Source organism: Anopheles moucheti, chromosome 3 (genome assembly GCF_943734755.1).
Source record: "Anopheles moucheti chromosome 3, idAnoMoucSN_F20_07, whole genome shotgun sequence".
Lineage (NCBI taxonomy): Eukaryota > Metazoa > Arthropoda > Insecta > Diptera > Culicidae > Anopheles > Anopheles moucheti.
The window spans coordinates 35,108,585-35,135,780 of record NC_069141.1 but is presented as its reverse complement, the minus strand read 5'-3'; the positions used below and the strand labels follow the sequence as shown (position 1 = coordinate 35,135,780).

The 27,196-nt window shown below is 43.1% G+C and overlaps 3 protein-coding genes across 5 annotated transcripts; 2 read left to right on the top strand and 1 right to left on the bottom strand.

Moving 5' to 3' along the window:
* The first annotated feature begins 1,538 nt into the window (after window positions 1–1,538).
* Window positions 1,539–21,142, top strand: LOC128303767 (beta-1,3-glucosyltransferase). Its single transcript, XM_053040827.1, has 7 exons — window positions 1,539–1,742; window positions 14,041–14,150; window positions 15,902–16,120; window positions 16,627–16,998; window positions 18,027–18,165; window positions 18,264–18,426; window positions 19,891–21,142. Exons 1-7 carry the CDS (start codon window positions 1,670–1,672, stop codon window positions 20,783–20,785), a joined length of 1,971 nt encoding a protein of 656 aa, XP_052896787.1. The 5' UTR covers window positions 1,539–1,669; the 3' UTR covers window positions 20,786–21,142.
* A 1,172-nt stretch (window positions 21,143–22,314) lies between these two features.
* On the bottom strand, window positions 22,315–25,988 carry LOC128300445 (myotubularin-related protein 2). The gene is made up of 5 exons (XM_053036500.1): window positions 24,769–25,988; window positions 23,675–24,700; window positions 23,322–23,492; window positions 23,023–23,230; window positions 22,315–22,952 (listed from the first exon to the last, which is right to left on the bottom strand). The coding sequence occupies exons 1-5, from the start codon at window positions 24,865–24,867 to the stop codon at window positions 22,657–22,659; spliced, it is 1,800 nt and encodes a 599-aa protein (XP_052892460.1). The 5' UTR covers window positions 24,868–25,988; the 3' UTR covers window positions 22,315–22,656.
* On the top strand, window positions 25,828–26,907 carry LOC128300446 (protein stunted-like). 3 transcript variants are annotated; one of them, XM_053036502.1, is made up of 5 exons: window positions 25,829–25,902; window positions 25,977–26,078; window positions 26,153–26,283; window positions 26,539–26,583; window positions 26,810–26,907. In XM_053036502.1, exons 2-4 carry the CDS (start codon window positions 26,050–26,052, stop codon window positions 26,547–26,549), a joined length of 171 nt encoding a protein of 56 aa, XP_052892462.1. In that variant the 5' UTR covers window positions 25,829–25,902; window positions 25,977–26,049; the 3' UTR covers window positions 26,550–26,583; window positions 26,810–26,907. The 3 variants fall into 3 exon arrangements, with proteins under 3 accessions (XP_052892463.1, XP_052892462.1, XP_052892461.1); XM_053036501.1 differs by lacking the exon at window positions 26,539–26,583; XM_053036503.1 differs by lacking the exons at window positions 26,539–26,583; window positions 26,810–26,907 and having other exon boundaries at window positions 25,828–25,902; window positions 26,153–26,291.
* Window positions 26,908–27,196: the final 289 nt, after the last annotated feature.

The window sequence follows — 27,196 nt, the reverse complement described above, 5'->3', positions numbered from 1 at the left end:
CATTAAAAAATCTGTTTTTAAACCATTTTCTTGTTGTTCCGTTGCTGTTGTGAATTTATCCGTAAGAGTTTTATTTTTTTCATCAGTTTCAATAGTTTTAATTATTATTTTTATCTTTGCAATAATGCTTTAACATAGAATCCAAATAATTCATTTTTCAACATTTCTAAACTCACTAATATTATTCACGTTGCGCACGTGGACATCTTAAACATTCCAGCTTCGTACATTAGCTTCGGTTTGTGGAACAAAAACAACCAAATCCATACGAAAACGAACCGATTATTTGTTTTTGTTCATTCCACCACGAAGTGCACGCGTTCAAAATGAAGCAGCGGCATCAAATACGCGCCCACAGACCGACGAGCGTGCGCAATAAGTATCGGCTAACCGAAATGAACCCATTTGTTTACATTCGTGCTACTCGTTCGGTCTGAAAGCAAGCCATGTAGCACCCATTGGAACAGTCGTACGAGTGTGTTTCAACCTGCTGCACGTACTGGGTGGCACAATACACCAAGGACGATGATTCAACGTGGTCATCCTGTGTCGCACTGTTCGCACGAGACGTGCCCAGTGGTTAGTGGAATAGATTCAGTGCGTGCTAACATACCATCCAAAGAGCCAAAGTGCAAAAGTTACGCATAAAGTAGAGGCTTCGTTTGTAGGCACCACTTTCTGCTCGCCCTTTCGTACTGATAAGAAACCAAATTCCGCTGTACAAGAGTCACGCGAAATTCGGGCAGTCGAAATATTTTGCACAGAAACACTGATAACGGCTGGTGCGTTACGAACGTACTCACACTGGCATGCTCATCAACTACGCCCGGTACCACACAGTCCATGTATCGGAAATCACTTCTTCAAATGAATTTGCTGTTAAATTTGCAAACCGCTCGATACCGCATAGCAATTAGTGGTGGCATAAATTATTCACTCGTCCGAGCAAAATAGCACTAACAGCATCGTGGTCGTATCGAATCAACATATCACCTTCACCATCGCTTTAAACCATCCCGACGAACAGTGCCGGTTGGATGGAACAGTGGTAAGAAGTATAAATTTTCCGCGAGGCGTAAGCAAACGATACTCAAGTGTACCGAGTAACCACAAGTGACAACTTATCCTCTCTACACCTTGGGACCTTTTCCAACCGTACGCTACCGAAGCGCGGGAAACACCAATCAAAGCATTCAATGGTGAATCCATAAAAGTATCTCAGTAGGCCATTTTTTTTTGTTGCGGTACCATGCGTGTGTGTGTCGTCTGTTACTATAATGGGTGCGACAGTGTGCAAGCATACTTGTGTGAGTGTAGGGAAATTAAAAGCTTTCGATTTAATAATTATTTTTAATTATTTACCCCGTTAAAAAGTGAAATTAACGAGCAACGCTTGAACACAGCAGAAAAAGTGCATCGAAAAAATCGAAAAAGTGCATCATCATACATGCATCCGCATTACTAAAACACACATACAAACGTTTCAGCACGTGTGCCCCGCCATCGAACGAACGATTGCGGCGGGTTACGGTTTAAATCACGACCAAACATCAAACACTGAAAACAAACCGTAAAACATACACACTCCCACATCGAACATCGGAAGGACGAAACGGTCGTGAAAACTCGGTAGTGTGGAAAATGAATTGGACCCGTAATCGAATCAATTATGTATAGAGTTGCATTGCTGCTTCCGGTGTTGCTGCTATTGCAGCTACCATCATCCGTCGCGCCTGCACTGGGTAAGTATGGGGCGCGGGGCTAGAAGGAGAGACGGGGAGTGTACATGGGTAAAGGCATGACGAAACCGTCAAGGATCATCCGTTTGCCATATTACTGTAACGCTATGGCACTTTGGCATTACCTCCGGTGTGTGGTTTTACTGGTCCCAATGCCGGACAAACACAAACAACGAAGAGAAGAAAAAAACGAACAAAAACAAACACTTTTCAACAAACAACCAAACGGTAAAAAAAATAATTACTTTGACATTCATTCGGTACGATGATGAGCATTATCATTTATGGGCGTACTTGTTTTTACGGCTGTACCTTGCACTGGATTCGATCCGTTTGTAAGTTATTTATTAAAGTAATTTAAAATTGTAATTAACGCCGTTGGATAAAAACAAATACAAAACTTTGCTACGTTACTACAACTATTATTTTCCAAACTATGAGTTAATCCAACGCTTCTGTTTTTATGGTACATGATTTTCTCATTTGTTGTACCTTTATTTTACCATTTCTTTTATCTTTCTACGTAATGTCTCTGACTGTTTCCATTGCTTTCACTTATCCCTTCTAAGCTTTAAAACACACAGCCACCAGTGCCATTTAATTGGACATTTTCATCCCTTCTCTGAGTGCTGATTGTTGTAACTTCACCGTAAACGGCATCACTCGAGCACTGTTCGTCACATTCATATTGGGTATCCGATGGATTTTCTTTTGTTTTGAAGAATGTTTGTACCATATTCGGGCTGTGATGTTTCTACTTGTGTCTATACTACTCGTGCCTATAAGCTGAAACTATTCAGTAACGAGAAACTTATAATGTTGTGATGCCGTGACATCTCCCTGTGGGACATTAGCAGCATGTACAGGGCAAGGCTTAGATGGTAGATATCACACAAAAGCAAAAGCATTCCACTGAAGTTTACCTAACAGGTGGGCTGATAATTGTTTGGCCTATGACAGTAAAACACTTTTTTTTGGCCAACATTTTTTTTTGTATTCAACATACGTCCCTTCAAGGGTGATTCGCCAATTATAGCGGTCTTTCAATTTTTCGATACCATTTTTATAGTAATATTTGCACCTTGCCTCAAAAAACGTCTTTGTTTCGGCGATCACCTCTTTATCCGACGAAAATTTCTTCTCAGAGGACATCTTTTTGGGATCTAAGAATAGGAATTAGTCACTGGGAGCCAGATCTACGAAATACGGTGGATGGCGAAACATTTCGTGGCCTAATTCATGAATTTTTGCCATTGTTTTCACTGATTTGTTGCACGGTGCGTTGTCTTGACGAAACAAACCTTTTTTTTCTTCATATGCGGCCGTTTTTTGGCGATTTCGTCCTTCAATCGCTCCAAAAATTTGATGTAATAGTCGCTGTTAATGGTTTTTTCTTTCTCAAGATAATCGATGAAGATTATTCCTTGCGAATCCCAAAAAATTCACGCCATAACCTTGCCAGCTGATTGTTGCGTTTTCCACGTTTTGGAGCAGGTTCATCGCGTCCAGTCCACTTGAATGACTGTCTATTGGACTTTGGAGTGAAGTGGAGAAGCCAACACTCATCCACAGTAACATACTGACGCAAAAACTCGGATTTATTTCGCTCAAACAGCTCCAAACTCTGCTCCGAATCATCAACTTGTTGTTGTTTTTGGTCAAATGTGAGCTCGCGCGGCAGCCATTTTGCACAGAGCTATCGCATATCCAAATACTCGTGAACGATATGTCCAATACGTTCCTTAGACATCTTTAGGGTGTCAGCTATCTCGATCAGCTTCACATTATGGGTGTTCTTAATAATTTTGTGATTTTTTTAAATGTTTTCTTCTGTAACCACCTCTTTTGGGCTTCCACTGTGTTCACCGTCCTTAGGGCTCATTTTACCACTTTTAAATTTAGCATACCAATATTTGATGGTTGATTTTGGTAGAGCAGTGTCCAAAGACTCTTCATCATGCCAATTTTTGGCTTAAACTATATGTTTCCCCTTCAAAAACTAATATTTTATCATCACGCGAAATTCCTCCTTTTCCATGATTACGCAAAACACAAAAGTTGCGTCACACAAATTGCTCTAGCTCATTAGGTTGTGGCCCGAGTGCTGTCAAATTTGGACAGAATTCGTTTGAAGGTTGGTACAAACGAAATATGATATGGATAAAAATCTTCTAGCGCGATAAATGTGTTAGGCCAAACAATTATCAGCCCACCTGTTATACATTTTACCTCTTTTTGAGCTTTGTAAAGTAAAATTATCATAGTGCTTTTAAGAAAAGAATCACCTCAACCGAAAGCTTTTCAAAACAACGTAGACAATGAAAAGCTTAGTATAAACATATCCTAAAACAGATTTTAAATTATGCGAGTTGCATATCCGCAGGCGTAAATAGTAATTTATATTTTAAGTCTTTTTTTGACAGATGTTTGAATGTATATTTCTATGAATTCTTTCTAGCATTTTTCATTTAAGGAGCAACTATGTGTTAAATTGATGTAATTAATTTATTATGCATTTTTTGTAATAAATAAGTAAGATGATTTTAATTAAGTAATAAAACTTAAAACCAATTAAACATAAGTCAGTTAACGATCAACGTCAAAAGTTTTTAATAGTGAAGCCCAAACATAATAGGTTGTTGCAACATTTGGGAAAAAATCGTAAATAAAAACAATTTCCAAACTTCCAAAGAAACCATTGTCATCGTCGACATATTTGAATATAAACTAAATAATATGTTGAAACATTAATGTTGTTAAATGTTGTGTATCATGCACCCCTGTTTTCAAAGGCCAATTTTCAACAAAAAAAAGTACATCTTCTTTACGGAAAAGTACAGTATTTTACTAACTTTTGTTATTTAAGTGTAAACTACTAGTAAACATGAAATGATTGGGGTAATTTTCTTTTTAAGGATAGGATCCTCGCGGATTACAAGTGTTAAAACACTGTGTCCATCGGCACAAGAATTGTTCCTCGAGCCAATCGTGTCGAATTATCGTGTCCTGATGAAGCTCCACTAGGCCAGCCAACTCATGCAAAAGTTTTCCCCCCAAACGGTATACGCTATGATTATCGGGCCGACAATTTGAGGCTAACTACAAACAAGCATAAACAAACTAACTCACTCACTGCACCTGCATACAGTTAACAATGACAGCAACATTGCAGTAAACAGCCGACCCACCTTTTGCCAGCTATGGAATTGGTTCACGAAATATTATTAAAGTGCCTACTCCGACCGCCTCATCATAAAAGCTCTCCCCAGCCAGGCTGGAAATGCAAATTCGCTTGCAAAACTTTTCCTCCCGATCTAACAAGTGCTGAGGGTCTTTGTGCTTCCAGTTGCAGCTTGCAGTTGCGCGTGGTTGCATAATCGACCTGGGGACCTGGACGAGTGCGCGGGAGTAAGTTTGGGGCGAGGAGATTTAAATTTCCTTGTCAGCGTTTGCCCAGCACGGGAAATGCACGGAAGCACGCGTTAGGCGCTGTACCGAACCGTTCCAGTAGCGAAGGCGACAGGAATCGATTCGCGCACCGTAGCCGCACACGCGGAACGTTTCGAGCTAATTATACTTTTTAGTTTTAATTACATGTTTTATTGCAGTCATAATTAACATCATAAAAGTCGGCCTCGGGAACCCTGTCATCGAACCGCGTCTGCGTTTCGCGACAGTGTAACGGGATGGGCGTGTGGTCTGTTGCCGGTGAATCTGTTGTCCGTGCTGATTTGTCGCTGTACCAGCACCACCCAGGTGCAAACACAACCTGTGGTCGAGTGTTACACTTTTCCTCGATTCTACTCGAACAACGGCGTACAGAAACCGGTAACTTTCGCGCAAATACTCTGATTTCGTTTACCGTACACTTCATGGAAGGAAATAATTTACCCCGGCACGCAAACGCGGAGCCTCACGGGGTGGAATGGTGGTGACCCTGCGGTGCGGTGATGGTAAATTTTCCTGCTTTCCCCGGAAAATGCTCGTTATGACAAACCGTGAACCACTGGGCGCCTCCACCGGCTCCCTTACCAGGGCGTTCCGGTCGGAACGGTCGAAAAAAGGATGCGTGCACTGCGTCTGTGGACACCTGGTTCGCTTGAGCGTCACATAGAAACCAATTCACAAGAAACGAGGTGTAATGGTGTGGGGCCGCCGTGCCGCGGAGGTGGGAAACCTAAGAGAGGGACACATTTTTCCCCGCGTACCATTCACGGTAAGCGCTTTGCTTCATTCGTTCTAGGCCGCACTAAATTTTCCGCTCGTTGACAATTTATTTCGGGGTGCTGCGGTCATAAATTTCCACTTCAATTAGCTTACACGGGGATATGAAAACTTGCTTGCCACCGTTTTCTCTCACCCCGGTTTTGTCACACCATCCCGTTGCCACCCGTTTGCTAAACGGATGGTTATGAAAGCTTGCCCAAAGGGCTCACCACGCCACCGCCAGGGTAGCAATTCTGCTAGTTCTGCTGATTACCCTCTGCTTTTCTCCATGAAACCCCAACCCTCCACACACACACACCGGTGGCTTGGATGATTTTCCAATTGTTTAGCGGCTGTGCAAATGTGTTTGTGCGACTTCCGCTGGTTTTCGAAACATCAAAACGGACGTGCACAGGCGAATCTGGTGTTTCTGCTGTTGCGATTTAACGCTTTTAATTTTCAGCGCCTAGTCGGTCACGGTTCGGTAGTGCGTTGTTAGTCATTTCCCATATAATAAGCACTTTTAAATCATAATGTCATATTTATTACATAGTGCCCTTTTTTTGATGAATGACTACTGAATAATCTGAAAGGAAGTAAAACGCCTAAGCTTATGCTACATACTTTTTACCTTTTTTAATTAACCTATAACGTTGGAAAACAACAATTAGTGTGTTGTGGCCGTTAGATAAGCGAATTCTTAATTGTTCTCCAACTGATTGTCATTATGAATGGTTTATTGCATAATTCCAGGCGTTGTATAGAAGAAACTTATTTAAAAAAAATTGGATTTCCGATTCAGGAAAGGATAAAAAGATTTTAGTATATGGCCAGATTTGATGCACTGCAATCTGCGAAACAAAATTATCAAAATGAATATCTTTTTTATAAAGCAACGAACTACACAAAAACAATTAATAATATAATTGGGTGCTTATTGCACTTCCGTTAAAGCTTCTTTAAATTAAATTATAAGTACTTTGGTGCGGCCAAAAGCAGAACTACGGAACGGATACATGGAGCCAACGATACAAATAATGATAAAAATAAGTGCATTCACGTTGGTTGGTGCTCATTACGCCGCTTTTCACGGGGTCTTTTTTCCTTGGTTCCCATCGTAGCTTCGTGGGCACGCTTTTTTGCAGTTACAATGTTAGTGTTCGCAAACGGTGACAGGCGTAGCGAAGCCCCACAAAAGCTCCCCCCGGCATACGAAACACATACACACATTTGCAAACACTCAAGATTAAGCGGTATATGTTAATTTGAATGAATTTATTATCGCACTTTTCGCCACGGCCACAGCGCAAAAAAAGGAAAACCAAAGCAATGCACTCACACGAATGGGAGGGTTGGAACCATTGCTGCTGCTGTTGCTGGCAGGCGTTACAAAGCGGACCATTTTCTTTTTTTTTTGCCTTTCCCGTTTTTTTTACGCCAGCCGAGAAATGGTAATTATTTTTGTTATTCTAATTACGGTATTTTACAAGTAGCAGCAATAAATACCTCACCTCTATTACCCTGTTTAAAGTTTCCTTTGGAGCGACTTACGGTGACGGAGGTACATGATGCCTTTAATCCTCGCTTAATGTTTTTGCGATTTGCAAATGATAAGCGCAAGTGTGAACAGGGGTAGTTCCACTTAGTCAAGTAAACTCCACAATTAACACCTTGCCGCCTTGAAGAGAACGGGATGTTTTATGTTCAATTATTTAAGCTTGAGATTACCATTAATCTACCTGGTTTTTCTTTAAAAGTTATCGAAATGTCCAGTTGCAATACTGCAACATCGTTTAAAATTGCTAGCTAAATATTCAGTGTGTCCATAAAATGGTTGATGCAGTGCTCATGTAACAAAAGCATGCAACAAAACATGTGTTACTATTCAACCGTTTTGTGATGGAACTCTACCTGTGCAATTATAACACGATCTGCTGCAAGTGATTGGTTCGCAAATCTATCGAATTACATTCACAGTTTTGATTGGCTCTTAAAATATTAATGCGTATGGAATTGAACGGGTGCATCGCAACGATTGAAATATAAACATACATCTATTTGGGATTTAGATTGAATTTTAATGAGCTACTATGTCATTTGTTTACATACATTTCTGCACAGAGTATGCAGGGAGGTATTAATTGATATGCATTCATGAAGTTTACTACAACATTGGACACATGTTCCCAAATAGAATAGTTCCAACTGTTCAAAAACAATTTAAATACTAAAAGTATGAAGATTATTTTCTTTACCAAGACTTTACTTAATAGCCTAAAGCAATTCACGTTTCGTTCACAAAACATCAACGATCCCTCTGTACCAGATGCCTCACCTTAATACCAGTTTGTAGCGTAGAGACCCACAGCGCCTAAAAGTATGCAAACCCTTTTTTAATGTAATATTTTGGGTGATCTTCGTGGAATTAGGATACGTTTTGATACGCGCTAAGCAATTAATTAACAGGTCAGCAAATTCCTTTGCATTTCAAAGTACCTTTAAAGCGTATTGCATATTTTCAGGCGTACGAACTCGAAAACAAAAGTCGATCATTAGGTCGTATAAAAGTACAAAAATATTGTTCTTTTTATTTGAACACTTTTAAGTGAAATTATTTTACATTGAATAAATAATACTTCAATTGTTTATTGCAATATAGCATCATTCACTTCAAACTTTCAAATAAACGGCACCCTGAAAACTTTTTTCAACTATTCCACCTCAGGCATGAAACGACAAGCAGATCCTCCTTCCCAATAACGTTATATCATCGTCTTTCGTTATATTTCGGCACCGGTTCTCTATCGTTACCATCACTATATGTTTGCACAACCTAGTTGATGAATGGTAATACCTTAAATCGTTCTCCCTTCCACAACTACTACTCTCATGCAGAACGGGCAATAAGGACCAGAAGGTCTCATACCTTTATAAAAAAAAATGCCCTGCTACCGACACTATGCTTCCGATGCAGCCACTACCCTCACTATCTCAAAATCAATGTCAGCATAAAAGATTCGGTAACATCCTCATCATCATCATCATCATCGTCACCGCAACAACGTCATCGTCGTTGGCTTTCTGCTTCGAGGCAATGGTAAGCGAAGCGATAATTTAGCATGGCCATTATCTTTAGTGGAAGCACCACCAGGTGTGTCAACCCGGGCGCATCTTTGCAGTATAATTTACCCCAAGCACGGATAAGGCCGTCAAGATCGTATCCTCCCCCCCGACAGGCCGATGCTTGTTGCATGCGGGCGATAATGAGGCTGATTTTTCGGATCTGCCTATCTGCCGGTGCCGGAATATTCTCGGGGTGCCTTAAACATGTGTGCTGCTGCTTATATATCCTTCAACAAAAGGATGGAACGCATTGGTGTTGAACGGTTCAGCAGGAATGCACCACATTTTTCTTTCATGAAACAGTTCAATTTTGTTCCTTATCTTGTTACTGCATGCACGGGCGCTATCTTGCGCTCGAGGCCGCATACATTCGATGAGCATAATCCAACAACCATTGCTACGCTTCAGGCCTTCTGTATCACACTTTCTAAACGGCTGAGAATCGATCCAAAGCTCAAAAAGTTTCCAACCGTTTTGCACACCTTTCACGGTGAGATACGTGAATATTCGCCCCAGCAAACGTAACCCACCACCTTAGTTAATTCGAAAGTAGCTCGGATTGCAATAATTTAAAGTTTTAATGAAAATTGATACCGTCATACGCTCATGTACAACATGCTTTAGTCTTCCCTTTTTTTTCGCCGACTAATACACAAACCGCACCGCATTTTCGGTTTCATGAGCAGAACACGTCTCTCGGTACGATGTCTGCAACGATTACCGAAAACTATCGGTTATCATTTTCTATCATGATCCACCAGTTCTCCCACGATCAACCCAAAAAATAAACCAGCGTGAAACAGATTATTAGGGATGGTGTGGTGAGAGTGTGTGGGCAAACGGGAGATGTTGTACAACTTCACCAACAAGCCATTTTAGCTGCAATTTTATTCGTTGCGCTGGTACGCTGGCAAAAAAAAGGGAAAACTGTTGGTAGCATTTACGCTTTGTGCTGTCAGTGGCATAATGGCTGGCCATTTCTTGTTCGCCAGTTGCAGTAAAATGGGTGCATTGATTGTAAAATGGGATTTATGTGAGTGTGTGTGTGTGGGGTTTTTTTTTTTTATGTTTGTTTGATGGACCCCGATTTGTTTGTTTTTGCTGCTTGCGGGTCTACAGCTTGTGACGGACCAGGGTAATGTTTAAACGTTGGGTTTTTTGTCTGTGCACGCTTCATTGTACACTTGACAAGAGCTGAGAGGTGAGCAGATTTCTAATGAATAATATTTTAATCGATTCTTTTTTTTGTCATTCTTTGTTTGACCTTTTGTTAAATTGCGATTTGAAAAGGGCTTTTCTTTGTGTGTTTGTTTTTTTTTTAATTATCGTCCTTGCGACAACAGTAATATTTCATGCAACAAACATTGATTAGAGACATTTTGTAATGCAATTTGCATATTTTTAGGCTCTTTAAGACAATGGTTTACCGTCTTTGATCACACAAATTAAAGTATGTAATAAAGGAAATAAATAATACAATTACAGATTAATTTCAAATACAAAGACTGTATAGTCAACTCCACCATGTAGAGTTATTAGTCTGAACTCGAATGAAATTAACCTTGACTGCCATCAAACTTTCATGTATAATACGCCTAAAAGTATGCAATGCGTAACAAATTTTAAAATTGTCAATTTAAATTGATGTTTTTGTGGTTTTTAAACATTTTATGTTAATGTTTTTCAAACCCCCAAAAAATGTTGTCCGTTCAAAAATTTGAATTTCAATTTATATATTTACGTCTGTTATGAAATTAATGTAAGTGAAGCAAAATTATCTTTCATTACCTTCTGCGCTTCACATTAACCAACAACATGCTAAACATGTGGGTCCAAAAATAGCTGAACTGAACCCACCATTAGGAACATTAAAGAACGTTTAAATGCCTCCACACAGAACCGTTTCGGCGAACAAACCTGTCAAACGCATCGTTCCCGATCTTACCCGTACACGTTTCCGGCGCAATTTCACCATCCTGCCATCCATCCTTCCCTGAAACCCCGTTCACAATTACAAATTTCCGAACGCAGCGTTCTCCATAATGATGAGCCTGCCACCGGGACATCGTCTGCGTTTACGATTCCATTTAATGGACTTTAGACCACCGGTGGGCTGCAGAAAACGAGCATGGAACACGCGGTGTTGTGCTTCATGCTGCTGGAGCCCTACTGTTCACTCGTACTCGTAGGTCGGATGTCGCTTTTCAGCGAGTGTTCCGAAAGTGCTGCTAGGAGTACGTTACGAAACTATGGTATGATAATTCCAACTCCCTCCGGAGATACCCAGGAACCATTACGGTGCGGGGCGGTTTTTCTTTTCACCCGGTGCTGTTTGTGTTTCTTGGTGCGGATCTGGTTATTCCTATGTAAAACTTTTTCCACTTTGCCCACCGGGCTGTGCCAAATGTGGACCATCGGAAAACTGATCGTTTTCCGAAAGCTTTCGTGCGCCCGCTGCCCGCGGGCTTTGTCCACACGCAGGCTTAAACTTCGTCCTTCAAGCATCGTGAGCCCCCCAGGATTGGGAAGCATAATTTTATCGATATTAATTTGCACTAATTTCTGTTCATATTCACCTTCCTTTTCGTTCATACTTTATCCCGCCTGTCGAGTGTCTGCGTGTCTAACGCAAGAGAGTTTTCCGCTCCAGGCTATCTTTTGTGGTATATCTGCACACCCAGTAACATCCCCGATGGTTTGGGAGGCCCTTTGCTTCACATCGGCAAACTGCTCGCCTGTTTCGTGCAGGTGCAAGCCCCTCCGACAAACGTATGTTGACACATGACGTCGACCGTCTCGTCTGCGTGTGTTGCCGTTATTGCATAAATAATACTGTCCGATGCCCAAAGGCATCTTCTTTAAGATGGTATGATAATGTTTAAACGATGCTGAAGAAACGTGGGTGAGCGAAACGTTCACCGTATGATCGAACGTGTTCTAAGATACTGCAGATCTTTCAAATGCTGCACAGCTTAAAGCGATATTCTATTTGCAAATCAATACATGATTGACGAAGAGGTAGGTAAATATTCACCTTTAAAATATTTACAGTAGCTAAGAGCTGTAGATGCTCTATTGCATAAACTTCACTTAAGCTACGTGAAGAATTTTGATAGCTTCCTAACAAAGTTCCTAAAAGATGCAAACGAAACCAATTTGTCATACAGATTGCATACTTTTAGGCACTCTGAAGCAGTGAGCCACTTACAAACACTATTTATTATTATAAAACAAAAGTTTAAAAAGCATTTTACATAAATTCAAATAGATTTCGAAAACAAGTACAAACACACAACAAATATCAGAAATTTAGAAACAGTGTTTATTACAAGTTAAACCGCACCTTACAGCCGTATGCCATAGCCACACTAATGAAAATTCAAACAGTGGGCAACTTAATTAACTAAAACTGCAGCTGTGCAAAAGCGTCGTCGTTCGATAGGCTTCATTCGATAAAGTAACAACAATTCTATGAAGTGCACACGAACTGCCCAAAATACCAAGAGTCCACATGGTACACTGTGAGCTGGCCAATGTTGCACACCAGTCGGATGAAAGCAATTTAAATAAACAGTCAGCATTAACTTTGCAGGGGTAAAGTTTTTGACTTCATTCTGCAGTCAAATGTAAATGAAGTGTGCAAACAACCGCTCCTTCGCTCGTCCTCCTCACTCCTGTCCATTAGCGCTGCAGATGTTACACCCGGTGCTAGAAGTCAACCACAATTAGTCTGGCATGGAATGTTGTCTCCACTATCTTCACCTTCTAGGGGATGTGCAGCAACAGAGGCAACAGCACGAATTAGCCTCCGGAACATGCTCCCTCCTCAAACCGATGGCGTTAGTTTTAATCGCAACTTTAACAACCATTTTCCACCCGAAACACATATGGGATCGCTTTTTTTTCCTCTTCGTCTTCTTTGCTTTGGATCGTTGCCACGCTTAGGACGATTTGGGCGAACGGTCTGGCACAGGGTGTCGAAAACTTACACTCCTGTCATGCACCAGCGCCATTGCACTTTTGCCAAATTTTCCCGCACTGAACGGTGCAACTTTTCACATTGAAAGTTCGACCAAATGCGCACACGGTGCCGTAAATTTTTCCTTTCCTTGAATCACGGAGATTTAAAGTCTTGCCTATTGCTGGAAAGGAGGTTTTTTCACTTCGGAAAAAATCAGTAAAATTGCCAGCTGCTTCTAACAGCGGAATGCAGTTTCAGTTACTATGGACAAACGGAATGGAGCAGATGCGGCTATGATAAAGACAACAAAACAAACCAAGGAACCCTGCTAGTGGACAAAGTTATTGAATAAAACACATCAACTAGGGTGATTACAAATAAACAATATTTCTTTTTCTAACTCTTCTTGATGCTCTGTCACTTTGTTGACAGTTGCGGTTTATAACGCCTGGCAGTATGCAATTGATACGTTAATGCTCAAAGCATTGAGCTTATCCTTATTTCATATTGGCGTCTCATTCTTTTTACCGGGCTGAAATCCTCATGCAGATGGTTAACTACATATAACCCGTTCCACAAATTAGTAGGCACTATAATTTGTTAACTCTTATCTTGATCGGTTGTGTAGTTTTTTACCAATTTTTACCTTATGCTTTTCTTTAGTACCTTATTCACAGTTTATCTTTTTCCCTTCATTCCGATAGTTGAAATCACCCTTTCAGGAGATGGAGTCTTTTCCTTACAGAATTTTCCTCGTGTTGCAAACCCTAAGAACTAGCGGAGATTTGTGCATTCCAATCCGATTTTTCTCCATTTTCTTTCACAATCCCCAAAACACTATCTTCCAACACCATCCAATTCAAGTGAAACAAAGCATTGTCTGCTGTACCTGGTACCAAAACTATCGGGAAGCGTACAGGTCCTGGTCCAGGGTGGCAAAAAAAACGAGAGAGAAAATTTAAAACTACTCGCTAACTCGGGAAACCTTTTCGCATGCCGTATTATTTACAGCCGTCCATGAATTATCGTTCCTGGTGTTAAGTCAACCGGCCCGGTTCAATGCAGCACGGGCCCGGCATCTGAAGCGAAGCATCGTCGAGCAGATAAGAGAACTGGATCAGGTGAGTACGAATAGACGGCCGCCTGGAACGTCCCAAGCGTAAACCTCCGTACCGTACGTACTTAAAGTTACTTGCAACGCGAAGATGTGAATTTAAAAACGAAATAAAATGGGAGCAAACCAAGTGAAGTTGAATTTAATTACATTTTAAGCTAGTTCTGCTCAGTGAGGCCTTTTTTATACTGTTTACGTGCAACACATTTGTATGTTTAATATGTCATAAATTAACCGCATCGTAGTAGGTTGGTCTTGGAACACACATTTTCCCGGAGTGATCTTATTGTTATTTTGGAATGTATGTCATAATATTAAATTATACAAATTATTTAAAAATTTTATTATTCTAAAAAAAATTCAATGCAATATTTTATTGGGTTAAAATAAATATCTTTTACAAGTTAAGCATAAAATAGTTCTGTTACTTTTCCTACACACTGAAGAGTTTTACGATGATATTACTCCTAAAAGTATGCAAGTGTAATACATACCGTTACTGCCAAGGGTTATGTTTAATTTAACAGTTGCAATTATTGCAACGCACGATGTCTTTTCGGCTGAACATCCCAATCCGGATAACTAGCACATGAAACAGATCATTATTTTGGTAATTAATAATAATCTCCACTTGTAATACCGCAACTGTAACGCGAATGATTATCACAACATTTGATATTTTATCCACGGAACGCTCCCAGCGGGCATTCGCGTGGATCGATAATATTTATTGCATTTCGATCAAAAACGTAACCCAATTTGGGTTTGAGTGAGTGTGTGTGTATGTTTATATTGCCGTGTGTAGAAATTCAATATGCTGAATCGTGTTAAAAATATCTCACAGCTTAATTGTACCGTACCGCTCATAACGGTCGCCCCGTTGCGCCTTAATGGTCAATACTGCCGATGCCCAATTGCATCAGTACCGCAGAAATCAATTGCCTCCCTCCCGGTTTTTTTCTCTCTCTCATCAAACACCGAACCATTCCTAATTTGTAACCAAATACACACGCAACTTTACCTCACGCCCTGTTATGCCTTTAGCACTATGCTTTCCGAATCGTTTAATTCGTACCTGTTCCGGATCCCGGTACCGATGCTGGTGTGGTTTGTTCACTTGCGAAACTTGCGGCCACACTGTTTTCCTCCCACATTTGTCAACAAAGCGTCCCACAGCCCAAGAGATCCCGAGGGAAGGGTTTTGCTAACGTAATTTATTCCACCTCAGCAACGCTCATAGCAAATGGTACACTTGGGGACCATCGGGCCACAAAAACTAGGGCAGGGTGCGGGTGGCTGGTGGTTTTTTTTTTTGTACTTTATCATACCTGAATGGATCTCTTTTTTATCCACCCTGGCTCGTGGGAGAGGGGTTGGGGGTGCTAGCGAGTTTTTGTTTCCGTTATCTACATACAGTGTTGGCCACAATTTATTGCGGGAACACTCGAACCGAATCCATCCCGCGCCGGTATTGGGATGCGAACACAATTTTTTTGGGACGATGCATTTCGTGATGCTTATAAAATATGCAAAAATTGATTATCCTACCCCGTTGGGAGGTTCGGAGAAATTGGTACGCGTTTCATAATGGTCACCATTTTCTCCTGTTTTTTTTTTTGCCATCCCTTAAAAACCTGAGTGTCGGAGTAGCGTAAATTTAATAATGTTCCCTTACCGCACTGCTGCTGGTGGTATCCATTCTAAGCTAACGTTTTTTTTTTGTTTTGTTGGTTCTCAACCACTTTCCACCTCCGGCAGGAAATTGCACCGAACCGGCCGGATAGCGTGTTTCTCACGCACGAACTGTTCCCCGAGCAGGAGGGTGCATGGGCGATTACACCGATCCTTGGCCACATCCGGGCGGCCATCCTGAAGTCGACGCACCGGACCGCCCGCTGGTTGATCGTGTGCGAGGAGCAAAGCCACGTCAACGTGAGTCTATTAGCGCACCATTTGGCCAGCGAGGATTACCGGGAGGTAGGTGATGGCATGTGGGGGGAGAGTAGGGGTAGAGGTGCTGGGATCCATCCGTTCCGAAGTGGTGTGTGAAGCGGTTTGAAAAGTGTGTAGAAGAAATAAAAAGCCTTTAAAGCGCCTGAAGGTATGCAATCACTGCACAAGTTGATCATATTTACGTCTTTTTTGACAGAGACAATTTAGGAACAATTTTTTCAAATCGTCAAGGCCTTTTACTGACACTAATAACTCATAAAATTATTGCATAGTTTCTGGCGTTTGCGCTCCAAACACTTTTCAGTCGGTGCACATGCTAAATTCACTAATGGTGTCCAAACACCCGTCACCGGAACGAAAGGATTCCCGCCTGAAATGATCACGTCGGTTTCAGCACGAGCCTGCTGGCACGTGTTGACTCACATTACTACTCTAACGTACTTTTTTTTCCTCCACTTTCTCTCTTTTTCAACTACAACTGGCCCCTAACTCACCTCACCATTTTGCGCCACCGGTTCGTCGCATCGCAGAAGCTATTCCTCGGGTACCCGCTGTACGATCGGGAGGCAACCATAATTCATCATTTCGCATTTTTTAAAAATCCCTCCAGCTTTCTCTATCCCTATCTGCGGGCCGGTATCGCACTCACCGTGCCGTTGGTCGATCACCTGGTTCAGCTGATAGCGGACGGTGCCGCCCGTCCGGCACTGTCCGATTTCTTCATCGATGTGGCCCACGAATTTGCGCTGGCCGTGTGGCAGCATGGTCAGGGATATCCGTTGCAGCCGCGTCGCTACTTTTGCGCCAAAGCGCTACCGAGCTGTGCGATTCATGGTGCCGGATTGGACGCTTCCGGGACAGGAAATGCTGCAGACCGTATGGGGAAAGACAGCCTCAGCTGTGTGAGTATTAAACGCAACAGAGGATGTGTGAGAGAAAGAGAGAGAAAGAGAGGGAAGGACAAGGGGTGTGAAATGTCTCAAAAGCCTTCTTTCATGTGCACGTACATGCCTAATTTGGCTTGGAGCTTATTTAATGTCACAACCGTAAAGGATATCCGTACGTACGTGGTTCTCATCCGTTTACCCCGGGTGATGATAGTATTTGGGTCCGGTATTCATCCTTTCGAGCGTGATATTTGTAAGAAGGGAGATTTTTTTCTGTAACTTTCACATAATCTCACAGAAGTAGACATGAGACTGGCTGACGAACAGACACTCGTGCATGGTAATCCGACCAAGCCTCATGCGAGTTGGTACTGAGACATTTTTCCCAAAAAATTTTGCTCTCCTTTACCATATCTGCATATGTCTGGTAAGTCTAGACACATTTGTTAAAGTTGTAGTCGGAAGTAAAATATATAAAGTTAGGTCGCCATTTACCATCAAGCTTTAATTCAATTTTCTTCAATAACAGGGACTGTTTCTAGAGCATATTTGATACACGCTGCAATACTGATGGACATTTCATTAATTCACACGTCTATCAAATGTCAGAAGCATCCATTAAATTTGTTATGAACTCAATGATGTGTGGAAAATTATATAAAATAATATAAAATCTTTACGAATTTACTGAGCGATTATTTTCCATTGCCTACTTTTAGGCGCATTTATGCTGTATCCTTTCGGACGATCCGTTTTTCGGAACCGTTTTTTAGTCGCAACTGCGCTTAATTCGAATTGGGTTTCTTTTGTGACCCTTTCCCACTCGAGCATTATTACTACTAACTTTAGTCTTTTTTTCTATACTTTCACCTTTTAACCCGCGCTAATCAACCACAAACTCGTATCGTACCGGTTCCTCCGACACTGTAGCGCGGGTTGCCTATCGTAAGGCGCAACATATACTTTCATAACCAAATAACGCCTAAATTTAGATAACCGTTCATTTTATCATTACATTCAACTTCGTTTGCTTATCCCACCAGACGGATAACCCTACCGATGTCGAACAGATCATGTTTGCGGTGAAAACATGTGGCAAGTATCACAAGGATCGTGTTCCTGCGTTGAAAAACACTTGGACCAAGTACGTGCAGCATCTGCGGTACTTCAGCGATGTTGATGGTGAGTGAATGCGTTGTTCCGGGTGTTGTTCCCCCCAATTATGCGTTGTTACATCGTTACAAGTTACATCGTTGAACGTTGTTAAATGCATCTTGCAGATCCATCGATCCCGACCGTTGCTACATCCGTGCCCAACTCCAGTGCGGGACACTGTGCCAAGACGTTAGAGATTTTACAGCTGATCGGTGATGAAATTCGGTACAATGGAAGCCTCCAGGCCGTCCGGTGGGTAATGCTAGTGGACGATGATACGATCCTCAGGTAAGGGGTTCAACCCGGATGGCAGCTTTAAATGTCATTTACATATTCAAATGTAATTACGAGCGAGTAGATTGATTTACACAACTTGGTCGTATGATGGATGCCGATTGATGTGAGCAAAGAGCCCACAATTAGTGCACACAGGGCGGTGTGTCTTCGCTTAATTACAAATCACAGGCATACTCAGGAGTACCCTGCTAGAGCAATTGAATAACAAACTAAACCATTACAAAAGCAAAGTCGGTCGCAAACAGGTGGAAATGGAGTCTTTGTTGGTGCCTTTGGTGCAGGAGAACATCATCGCTTTCGGTGCTCTGTGTGCATACAGTGCCCACCACCATCGCACGGTTTGGTGTGGGGTGGTGTGATGGTCAATTTATGGAAGCATAATTTCTGAAATAGCTCACAAATCCTTCGACCAACGGGTTCCCGGTTTACCCGGTGCACCACCGCTTGGGTGCCACAGTCAATCCTTTATCAAAAATCCTTTAAGGCATCAGTAAATTTTACCGTCTGGTTCTTACAACCCCCCCCCCCCCCACATCCCCCCGACTACTACACCACCCCACTACCCACCCTCTATTTCAGGGAAGCGATACGGCACGGGTACCAATGCGGCACTCATGAAATATTCAACGCGCAATACTCAAACTGACACCTACCGCACGTTTGGACCCGCCGGGTTGCACGTTTCCGGCGATAATTTTGACCTATTGTGGGGAGGGGGGTGATGGGGGAGTTTTGTTTAAGGGCTGGAATGGGTTAGTGAAAATGACCACTAGCTTTGCTTCAACCATGCTCCCCCCGCCGAACGGGTTCCGATGGGAGGATGCGGCATGATGGCAGATTTGATGTATGGAACCGGCAGCACGAGTTCCGGAAGTGGTTGGTTGTTTTGAGCATTTTTTTTTATTCATGATTCCCGATTTCGCGAGTTCCTCAAGGCTGAAAGTATAAAATTTAAATATAGTTTTAAATTTAAATATTAAAATGAGTACTATAATGAAAGTCAACATTAACTGAACTTTTATCCTTTTTTCGTCCTGCTTTAAAGTTTTTCATTAATATGTAAATTCCAATACATTAAGGAATTTGCATAATAATGAAATATTTTAACCAAACCATTAAAGTATTACCTTTTTCAGCAATTGGTTTTTTAGCTAATTGCTTTAGGCTTGCTTTAAAAAAACAGAAATTAAGGACTTTAATGCTCCATACCACTTAACGCCCGCGTACGGTTCCGCCTGAAACGCGTCTCCCAAATGGCTTTTTGTGAACAAACAATTTAGACTCTTGTGGGGTCGGTTAGTACGTGGAATTACCCAACCGTATCGGCAACTCCAACCTCCAACGCTGATGCGTATCATATATCCAACAGTCAAATTCTGTTTTTTTCTTTTTTGGCTTCAACTTTTTCCATTCATGTTCTTTGCTTTCTACCCAAATTTCCACTTCCATCATCAGTTCGGCCTCGTTGGCGCGGTTTCTGAGCTGTTACGACGCGAACCGTGATTTGTACCTTGGCGAACGGTACGGCTACCATCTGATGGGTCCGGACGGTGGTTACAGCTACGTGACCGGTGGCGGTGGCATAGTGCTGAGCGTGGCCATTCTCGACGCACTGCAGCAAACGTGCGAGTGCCCATCGGCATCCTCGCCGGACGATATGATACTGGCGGCCTGCCTGCAGCGACTCGGCATCCGACCGATCCATTCGGCCCTGTTCCATCAGGCCCGTCCATCGGACTACGCACCGGAGCTGCTCGACCGGCGGGATACGGTGTCGTTCCACAAGCACTGGCAGATCGATCCGCAGCAGGTGTACAACAGGTGGTTCCGCCAGCAGGACGAACACCAGCATCATACCGATTCGTGCTGGTCCCGCTTGCCGACCGTGTCCGAGGCTATGTGCAAACACGCGAACAGTGTCCAGTTCAGTCTGCGGCACAAAGATCACCAACTCGAACCGTGCCTCCGTCCAACGCGACCCAACGCCAGTGTCCGCAGCGAGCACAGCGCCGTACGTGAGCACCGGCTGGTGGCCACGGACGGCGAGGACGAAAATAAACGGTCACCTCAACAATCCAACCATAATGACCGTCATCAACATCCGGAACGAGTGCTACGGTTGGTAACGCAAGCGACCACCAGCCCTAACGCACCCGCCAACGACCGGAGGTCCGTGCAGGATGCGAGCACCGTCCATCCGTTGGCCACGGTTCAACCCCGTTCACCGCAACAACATATCGCTCGCAAACATTTGTGCGAAAGTAATGAGCTTCAATCAAACGGCAACCTTTTGCTGAGACGGCAAAACCTCCAAGAGTCGACAAACATAATCAAACACACCGATCTGTAGAAGCAGGCGCTGGGTCCTGGCAGGCCCGGTGGTTCCGGGTTGCGTGGAGGAGAAATTAAATGTTGAAAAAGGTTCTCGCCCGCTTCCGGCCGTTCCGGCTGCACCGCGTGACAGTCACGTGCGGTAAGGGGCGTACCGTACTGTATGTAGATTTGTAATGAAAATGGTAGTTCCAGTCTTTCAGCTACGAGGTTCGCCCCACCACTCGACCTGGGGGTGGGGCGTGGGGCACCCCGTAATGTGCTTTACAAACATAAAAAATAAACACAAAAAAAACACGCATACACCTGGTGTAAGGATACCGTAGGACCACATCAAAGTGGACGTGACTTGCTTATACGTTGGAATAAAGATTATCATGCGTCCGTTTCGTACGGTCAACTACTGTAACGAGTGTTGGATGGACTCTCATTTTAAAACCAAAAACAAAAACGCATGCAACATTAACTGTAAAATATTTTATGTCTTTGGTCTTTGTCTTTGGGTTCTCTTTTTCGATAATAATTAAATAACCTACACATAACAATGGCTGATTTCTACAACCGAAATGGTGAGTATTGGAAAACATCGCTTTTAACTCGAACACCACCTCGAAATGTACTAGTGTTTTTGAGATACTGACCACCATTTGATGAAGTTGTTTGGAACATTCTTAAATACTTTCTATACTTTGGTTCCGAAGCTGCCACGAGAAGACGGGCTGCATTACCAATACACCAACTGGATCTTAAAATCGTTCGGTGTCATTCTCATGACATGACGAGCTCTAACTGACGTGTCTAACCCGCTATAAGACAGTAGTTCACCGTACAGCTTGTAGAGCTCGTCATTGTAGCGGCTCCTCCATTGTCCTTCCACACATAAGAGGGACAACAATCCTTCTGAGCATCTTCCCCTCGATTGTGGCCAGGCGGGTTCGGCAGTGTTGGACAAAATCCATGTCTCCGCGGCGTATATGAGTAACTGTAACTGTATAAATTTTATATAGTCCCAGATTCGTTCCTCGCGGCAGATGTTTAGAGTGGTAGGAAGTTTCCAAGAACTTCAGAAACACCTGTTACTCTAAAGACATAAACATAAAATTACTAACATCTCACCCGGATGGCAGAGAACCTAGAATTGTAGATAGACGAAGCAAGGAACATCATGAAAAACTGTGTTAACACACTGTACCTTTAAAGTATCCGAAGTCTTTACCTAGTTTTAATCCAATACCAGGAACATTAATGGCTACAGAATTTTAAGACTTAAAAATGCCTCTTTTACGATATGTTTTTTTTTTCATGATGACCTGAAGATTGATGCAGTATTTTTCGACCTGTTTCAGAGGAAGATCCTTGCAACAGTTATTCTCCTATTCCTATTCTTAGTATATGTGGATGGGCGGCAATCGACCAGCTGTAACGCCGTTCTCCATATGCAGTACAATTATGAACGTTTTAGGGAAATCCACGTGGTAATAGTTTGGTAGGACGGATACACCTGCTGCAAGGAACAGTGCCATAGTGAAAATACGAAAGACAGAAATGTATCGCATTATTATAGACACTTTCGTATTTTTTTATTAATAATACAGTATTGCTTAAACAATGTTACCACGAAACAAATACATTGGGTGTGTGTGTTTTTTTTAGTAAATTTTGATCCTAATCAACTTATCGTTTTCAATCATTAGAATTGCTTATAATAACAAAAAATACCGCCTGTTAAATTTCTTTCGCCTGTTTTTGTTCGCCAAATACTACTTCCAATCGCGCATGTTGTGACCCTCGCAAAAGCAAACACGGAGGAAACGGCATGTGGATTGCAACTTCTTAAAGCACACTAGTGTCGTCCAACGTCTTCCACAACCTGCTTGCCACGGCACACCCCTAATTGAGAACACGTTCCGTTCGACAATCCTCCAGCTGTTTCATCAGTTCTGCCTGCAGTGCCAGCAGTTCACGGGTACGCTGATAGATCGGATCCTGTTGCCGCATGCTTGGGTTCCACCGGCAGTACAGGCCCTTCCAGAGGCGGATGTGCCGCATGCTAACGACCGGCCGCAGTACCGTCTGCACCGGCATCGTGCTGAGATAGTTGCTTAATCCACCGAACAGCGGGTTACGGTATTCCTCGTGCGACGAGTTGATAAACGACCACAGCGCGACGGTACGATTTTTCAGATCTAGAAGGTGGGGAAAATGGTTAAATAAAGATGGAACCTTCTTGCCGCTCTATTCAACCTCAAAACGCACCATTTGCAGCCCGTTCTCGCTCGGTGTTGTACAGGAAGGTTCCAAATCGACACGAGTACAGATGATCGAGGATCGTGATTAGAAAATATTCGTTGAACTCTAGTGCGTGCGGGAACTGTTTCGATATCTGCCACACACAATCGATGAACTGTAGGAACACCGGCGATCGGTCCGCATCCGAATGATGATTGTCACCGTGCCCGATACGCTAAATGGTGAGGGTTGAGATAAGAAATCGATTAAAAAAACCTGGGTAATTATTTGCAATAGCTGTAGCAACTCACGCTACAATTACTCACCTGTTCGAACTTATGTCCGAAGCTAAGCCATTCTTTCTCGATCAGCACCTGAAAGCCTTTGAGCGTTCGATAGTATGGATCGAGCAGCAGCATTGATAATGCCGTCAACTGTGACGTACGATCCCATCCGTCCGAACAGTGTACCACCACCGACATTCGCATATTTTCGATCTAAGACAAGTGTAAGAATAGGAGAAACACTCACAGTTATGATTCATATTCCAGCAATACGTCTCCACTCAGTGAACGGGGAAGCACTGTTTATCATCTCATTTATCATCACATGTCCGCTAGGTCTGCTTGACCCAGACTGTCATTTATGGTAATACATCACACAGCGCAGCGTAACTCACCCGGTCGACAATCCGCACGGCACCGCCCAGAATGCACTTGATGTGCTTTAACCACAGCGTACTTTCCACCGCCGACAGCCACTTGTGGTCATCGTTGGCCGGGAAGCAAATTTCCTTCAGCTTTCGCAAACTTTCCCTCATCACGTGTATGTTGTGAATGTCCAAAAATGTCAACTCCACGTTCTTGTACGCATCTTCCGACTCGTAACCGCCGCCCTTCGCCTTGTTCGCGATCGCATTCGCGCTCGGACGCGCATCGATGATCGACAGCTTGTCCGACTGGGCGTTCGCCTCCATGATGAGATTGATGTACGTTTCATCCGCTTCACTCCGCTTGCCACCCACACCGACCAGTGGTTGCGAGCAGCGCGTAATAGTCGCCAACGACTTTGGATGTATCCAGCACAGTACCGGTAACCGGTTGCGCGACCGAAACGCTGCCACCTGCTTCAGCAGATCGTCCTTTGCCGTCTTCGGCACGGCCCAAACCGACGGATAGCTGTCACATATTTCGTACCCCTCGTTGATGCGCGTAATGCGCCACGTATCGTTGTTCGCACTATTCACACCCATCCGACGCAATTCGGCCACCGGCTCGTACACCGTCCACCCATCCTCGGCAAACTTTTCGCGATAGTTAAACGCAAACAGCTGGCCATCGTTGGCGCGCGGGAACGCGTATAGCTGCAGCTTCTCGAACACGGTACGCCGGGAATGATTTTCCTGTTTGTGTGCGAACCGCAGGTTACGCATATCTTTGCAGAAAATGTCAATGCCGTACGAATTTTCGCCCCGCGAACTTGCACCACCCACCTTCTCGATGCGGCTGACCGCACCCAGTGGGCAATCGACAACGATCACCGGATCCTTGTCGGAGGCGGGCTGCGATCGAAAGTGCAAGCGATAGTTGGTGATGGTGAGCGTACCGATTGCAGGCCCACTGTAGGGACAGATGTACGAAACGTCGCTCTTCCGATCCTGCATGTTCTCACCGGACAAATACGTAAAGCCATTCTCGTTCGCGACCTAAAACGGATCGTTTTCTTGTTAACTTTTGTTGTAAGGTAATCTTGATACGGCTTTCCGATACTTACAATTGTGTCCATTCCGTGCTTGGAATTGAGTGAACTGGACTTCGAATCGGAATCGAGCGAATTAGAACTTCGATGAAAATCCGTCCCGTGGTGTTCCATCTTACGGGCGCGTTTATGGGTGTGCGTGTCCGTCTGTTACCGTTGAGCGTATTACTAAACGTATGTTTGGTTTGTTTACCAACGAACACCCTATCATGGAAGCAGCCGAAACCAGACGGTTCTACTGTTTATTAGGTTGGTGTTTTTTTATTCTTTTTGCAACGGCGGTATGTCACACCCACGGCCCGCTATCTACCCTTCCGAACAACACCAAAAGACGACTCTTTGCGTCACACTAATTGGATTGAATGAAACCGCGGAGTTATGCTGTACGAAGCGAGGGAATACACTGCTACTATTACTGGCTTATCGCACTCGTTTTCCCCACGACCGCTGTTCCGTCCAACCCAGTCGGTGCCATCGGTGAAAATTTCACGCTTGGAATGTCGTTTTTTTCTCGCGGTGCGTACGCTCTCACGGGCGGAATGAGATATCTGTACACATGTGTAACACCCTTGTTGTGTGGTGGCCAATCAGCACCATCAATACCCAGTGTATCAGTCACCCTCTTGCAGTGCGTCGCCTTGGCGACGAGAACCGCACTGACGTCAGCCTCCCGTGCCGAACAAAGGTGCTTGAAGAAACGAATTGAGCCACTTTTTAGGCAATTGGTGCAAAAGGCGGAACGGGAACAGTTGGCACTGTGCGTCAAGATTGGGTAACAACGTAGCGATAAACACGATAAAGAACAGCTGGATGCTCTCGTTCCGCAGGAATGGAAGTGTTGGTGGAATTCAGGACGCTTGCATTCACTAACACGCTTTATGTATATCCTTTACCGGCGAATAGTAATGCACAAGGGCGGGAACTTAAACTAACGAAATACTTTTTATCGCAACATTAACTTAATCTTCCAGCTATTTCACTGATCCCCGTTGCTTTGTTGTTTTCTGCGCTATGTGTCAAACGGAACACGGTAAAAACGAAGCGTTTGTATCGTTTTGACAGTACAAACGCTTCATTTCTTTTCTTGTGGAATGCCTGACACTTGTTTGTTTTGCTGTTGTTGCGAGCAAATTGCAGCAGAGAGCCGAGGTAAGATAAGTTACGTAGAACATATTGCCAAATAATTTTACTATTCTTTGCACCTACACTACGCCATCCGCCAGGACGAAATACAGCGATCAGCAGATCCTTACAAAAGCAATCGCCTGCCAGTGATCACAGATTGAACGCACCAAAATGGCTGCATGGAGAACTGCCGGACTAAAGTAAGCAGCTAATAAGGCAGCAGCGAGTTTGCACCTAACCTAGCTAACGTACGATCTTTATGGGGGATTTTCAGCTACATCAACTACTCAAACATCGCTGCACGTTTGCTGCGAAAGGCACTGAAGCCGGATCTGAGAGTGCAGGCCGCCCGACGGGATGATTCGCACATCAAATTCACCAAATGGCAGGGTGGCAAACCGGAAAGTAAGTAAACACATCGTCAGATGCTATGAGAATGCATTCGCGATGACTGCAAAGGATTAGCTTAATCGGGACAAAACGAACGGGTAATTCCCCTTTAGAATTAACCCCAGCAAGCAAACAGTTATTGCATCACCCATACACGTGCGGGTCCGCAAGGAATCGGCATCGTCCTATTTACAGTGCTTACCGAACCAACACACCATGTCTGCATACAGTATCATGAATTATTTCTATCATGTCTTTATTATTTTACAGATGAAAAATAAGTTATCTACCCAGTGGTAGTATTGTTTATATGTCGTAAGTTTTCTCTTTGAACTCTCTGTTTGGAGTGTTTCCGAGTGTTTTTGCATTGCTTGATAACTAACACAACGTGTGGTATCATGTTGGATTTAAACTTAATTTTAACAACCTTCGAAATTTGATTTCTTTTACTAAATTTGGATGAGTTTGTTCAAATACTTTAAGCGTTGTTCTTGGAGTAGTAACTTACTGAATACTTTTTTATTCCTTTTATCTTTCGCAGAGGTTATCACTGAGTGAACCGGAAGAAAAGCCATTAATAATGCACCCTGAAAGGAAATCCCTAAAATTGGTAGTGTGAATAATAAATTATGTCAATATAGTTCGTCGTTTATTCTTGTTTTTATGCCTCGTAAGAAAGAAAGTATTGAATGTAAAATGTCAATTCTACGTTGTCTGTACTGTCTAACATTGCGGCCCTATAACACAATTTTCATGGAAACTTCTCAAGGTGTGAGTGGTAGTGTGACTCTTTCATTTATTCCAATTTCCTTTGTATTAGAAATATTGCGGAATGAGGGTGCATAAATTAAACATTTGCTCGTCTCATAGCAAGCACTGTATGAAAGTGGAGATGCACCGTAAACGCTTCCATATCCCAACTGTCTCT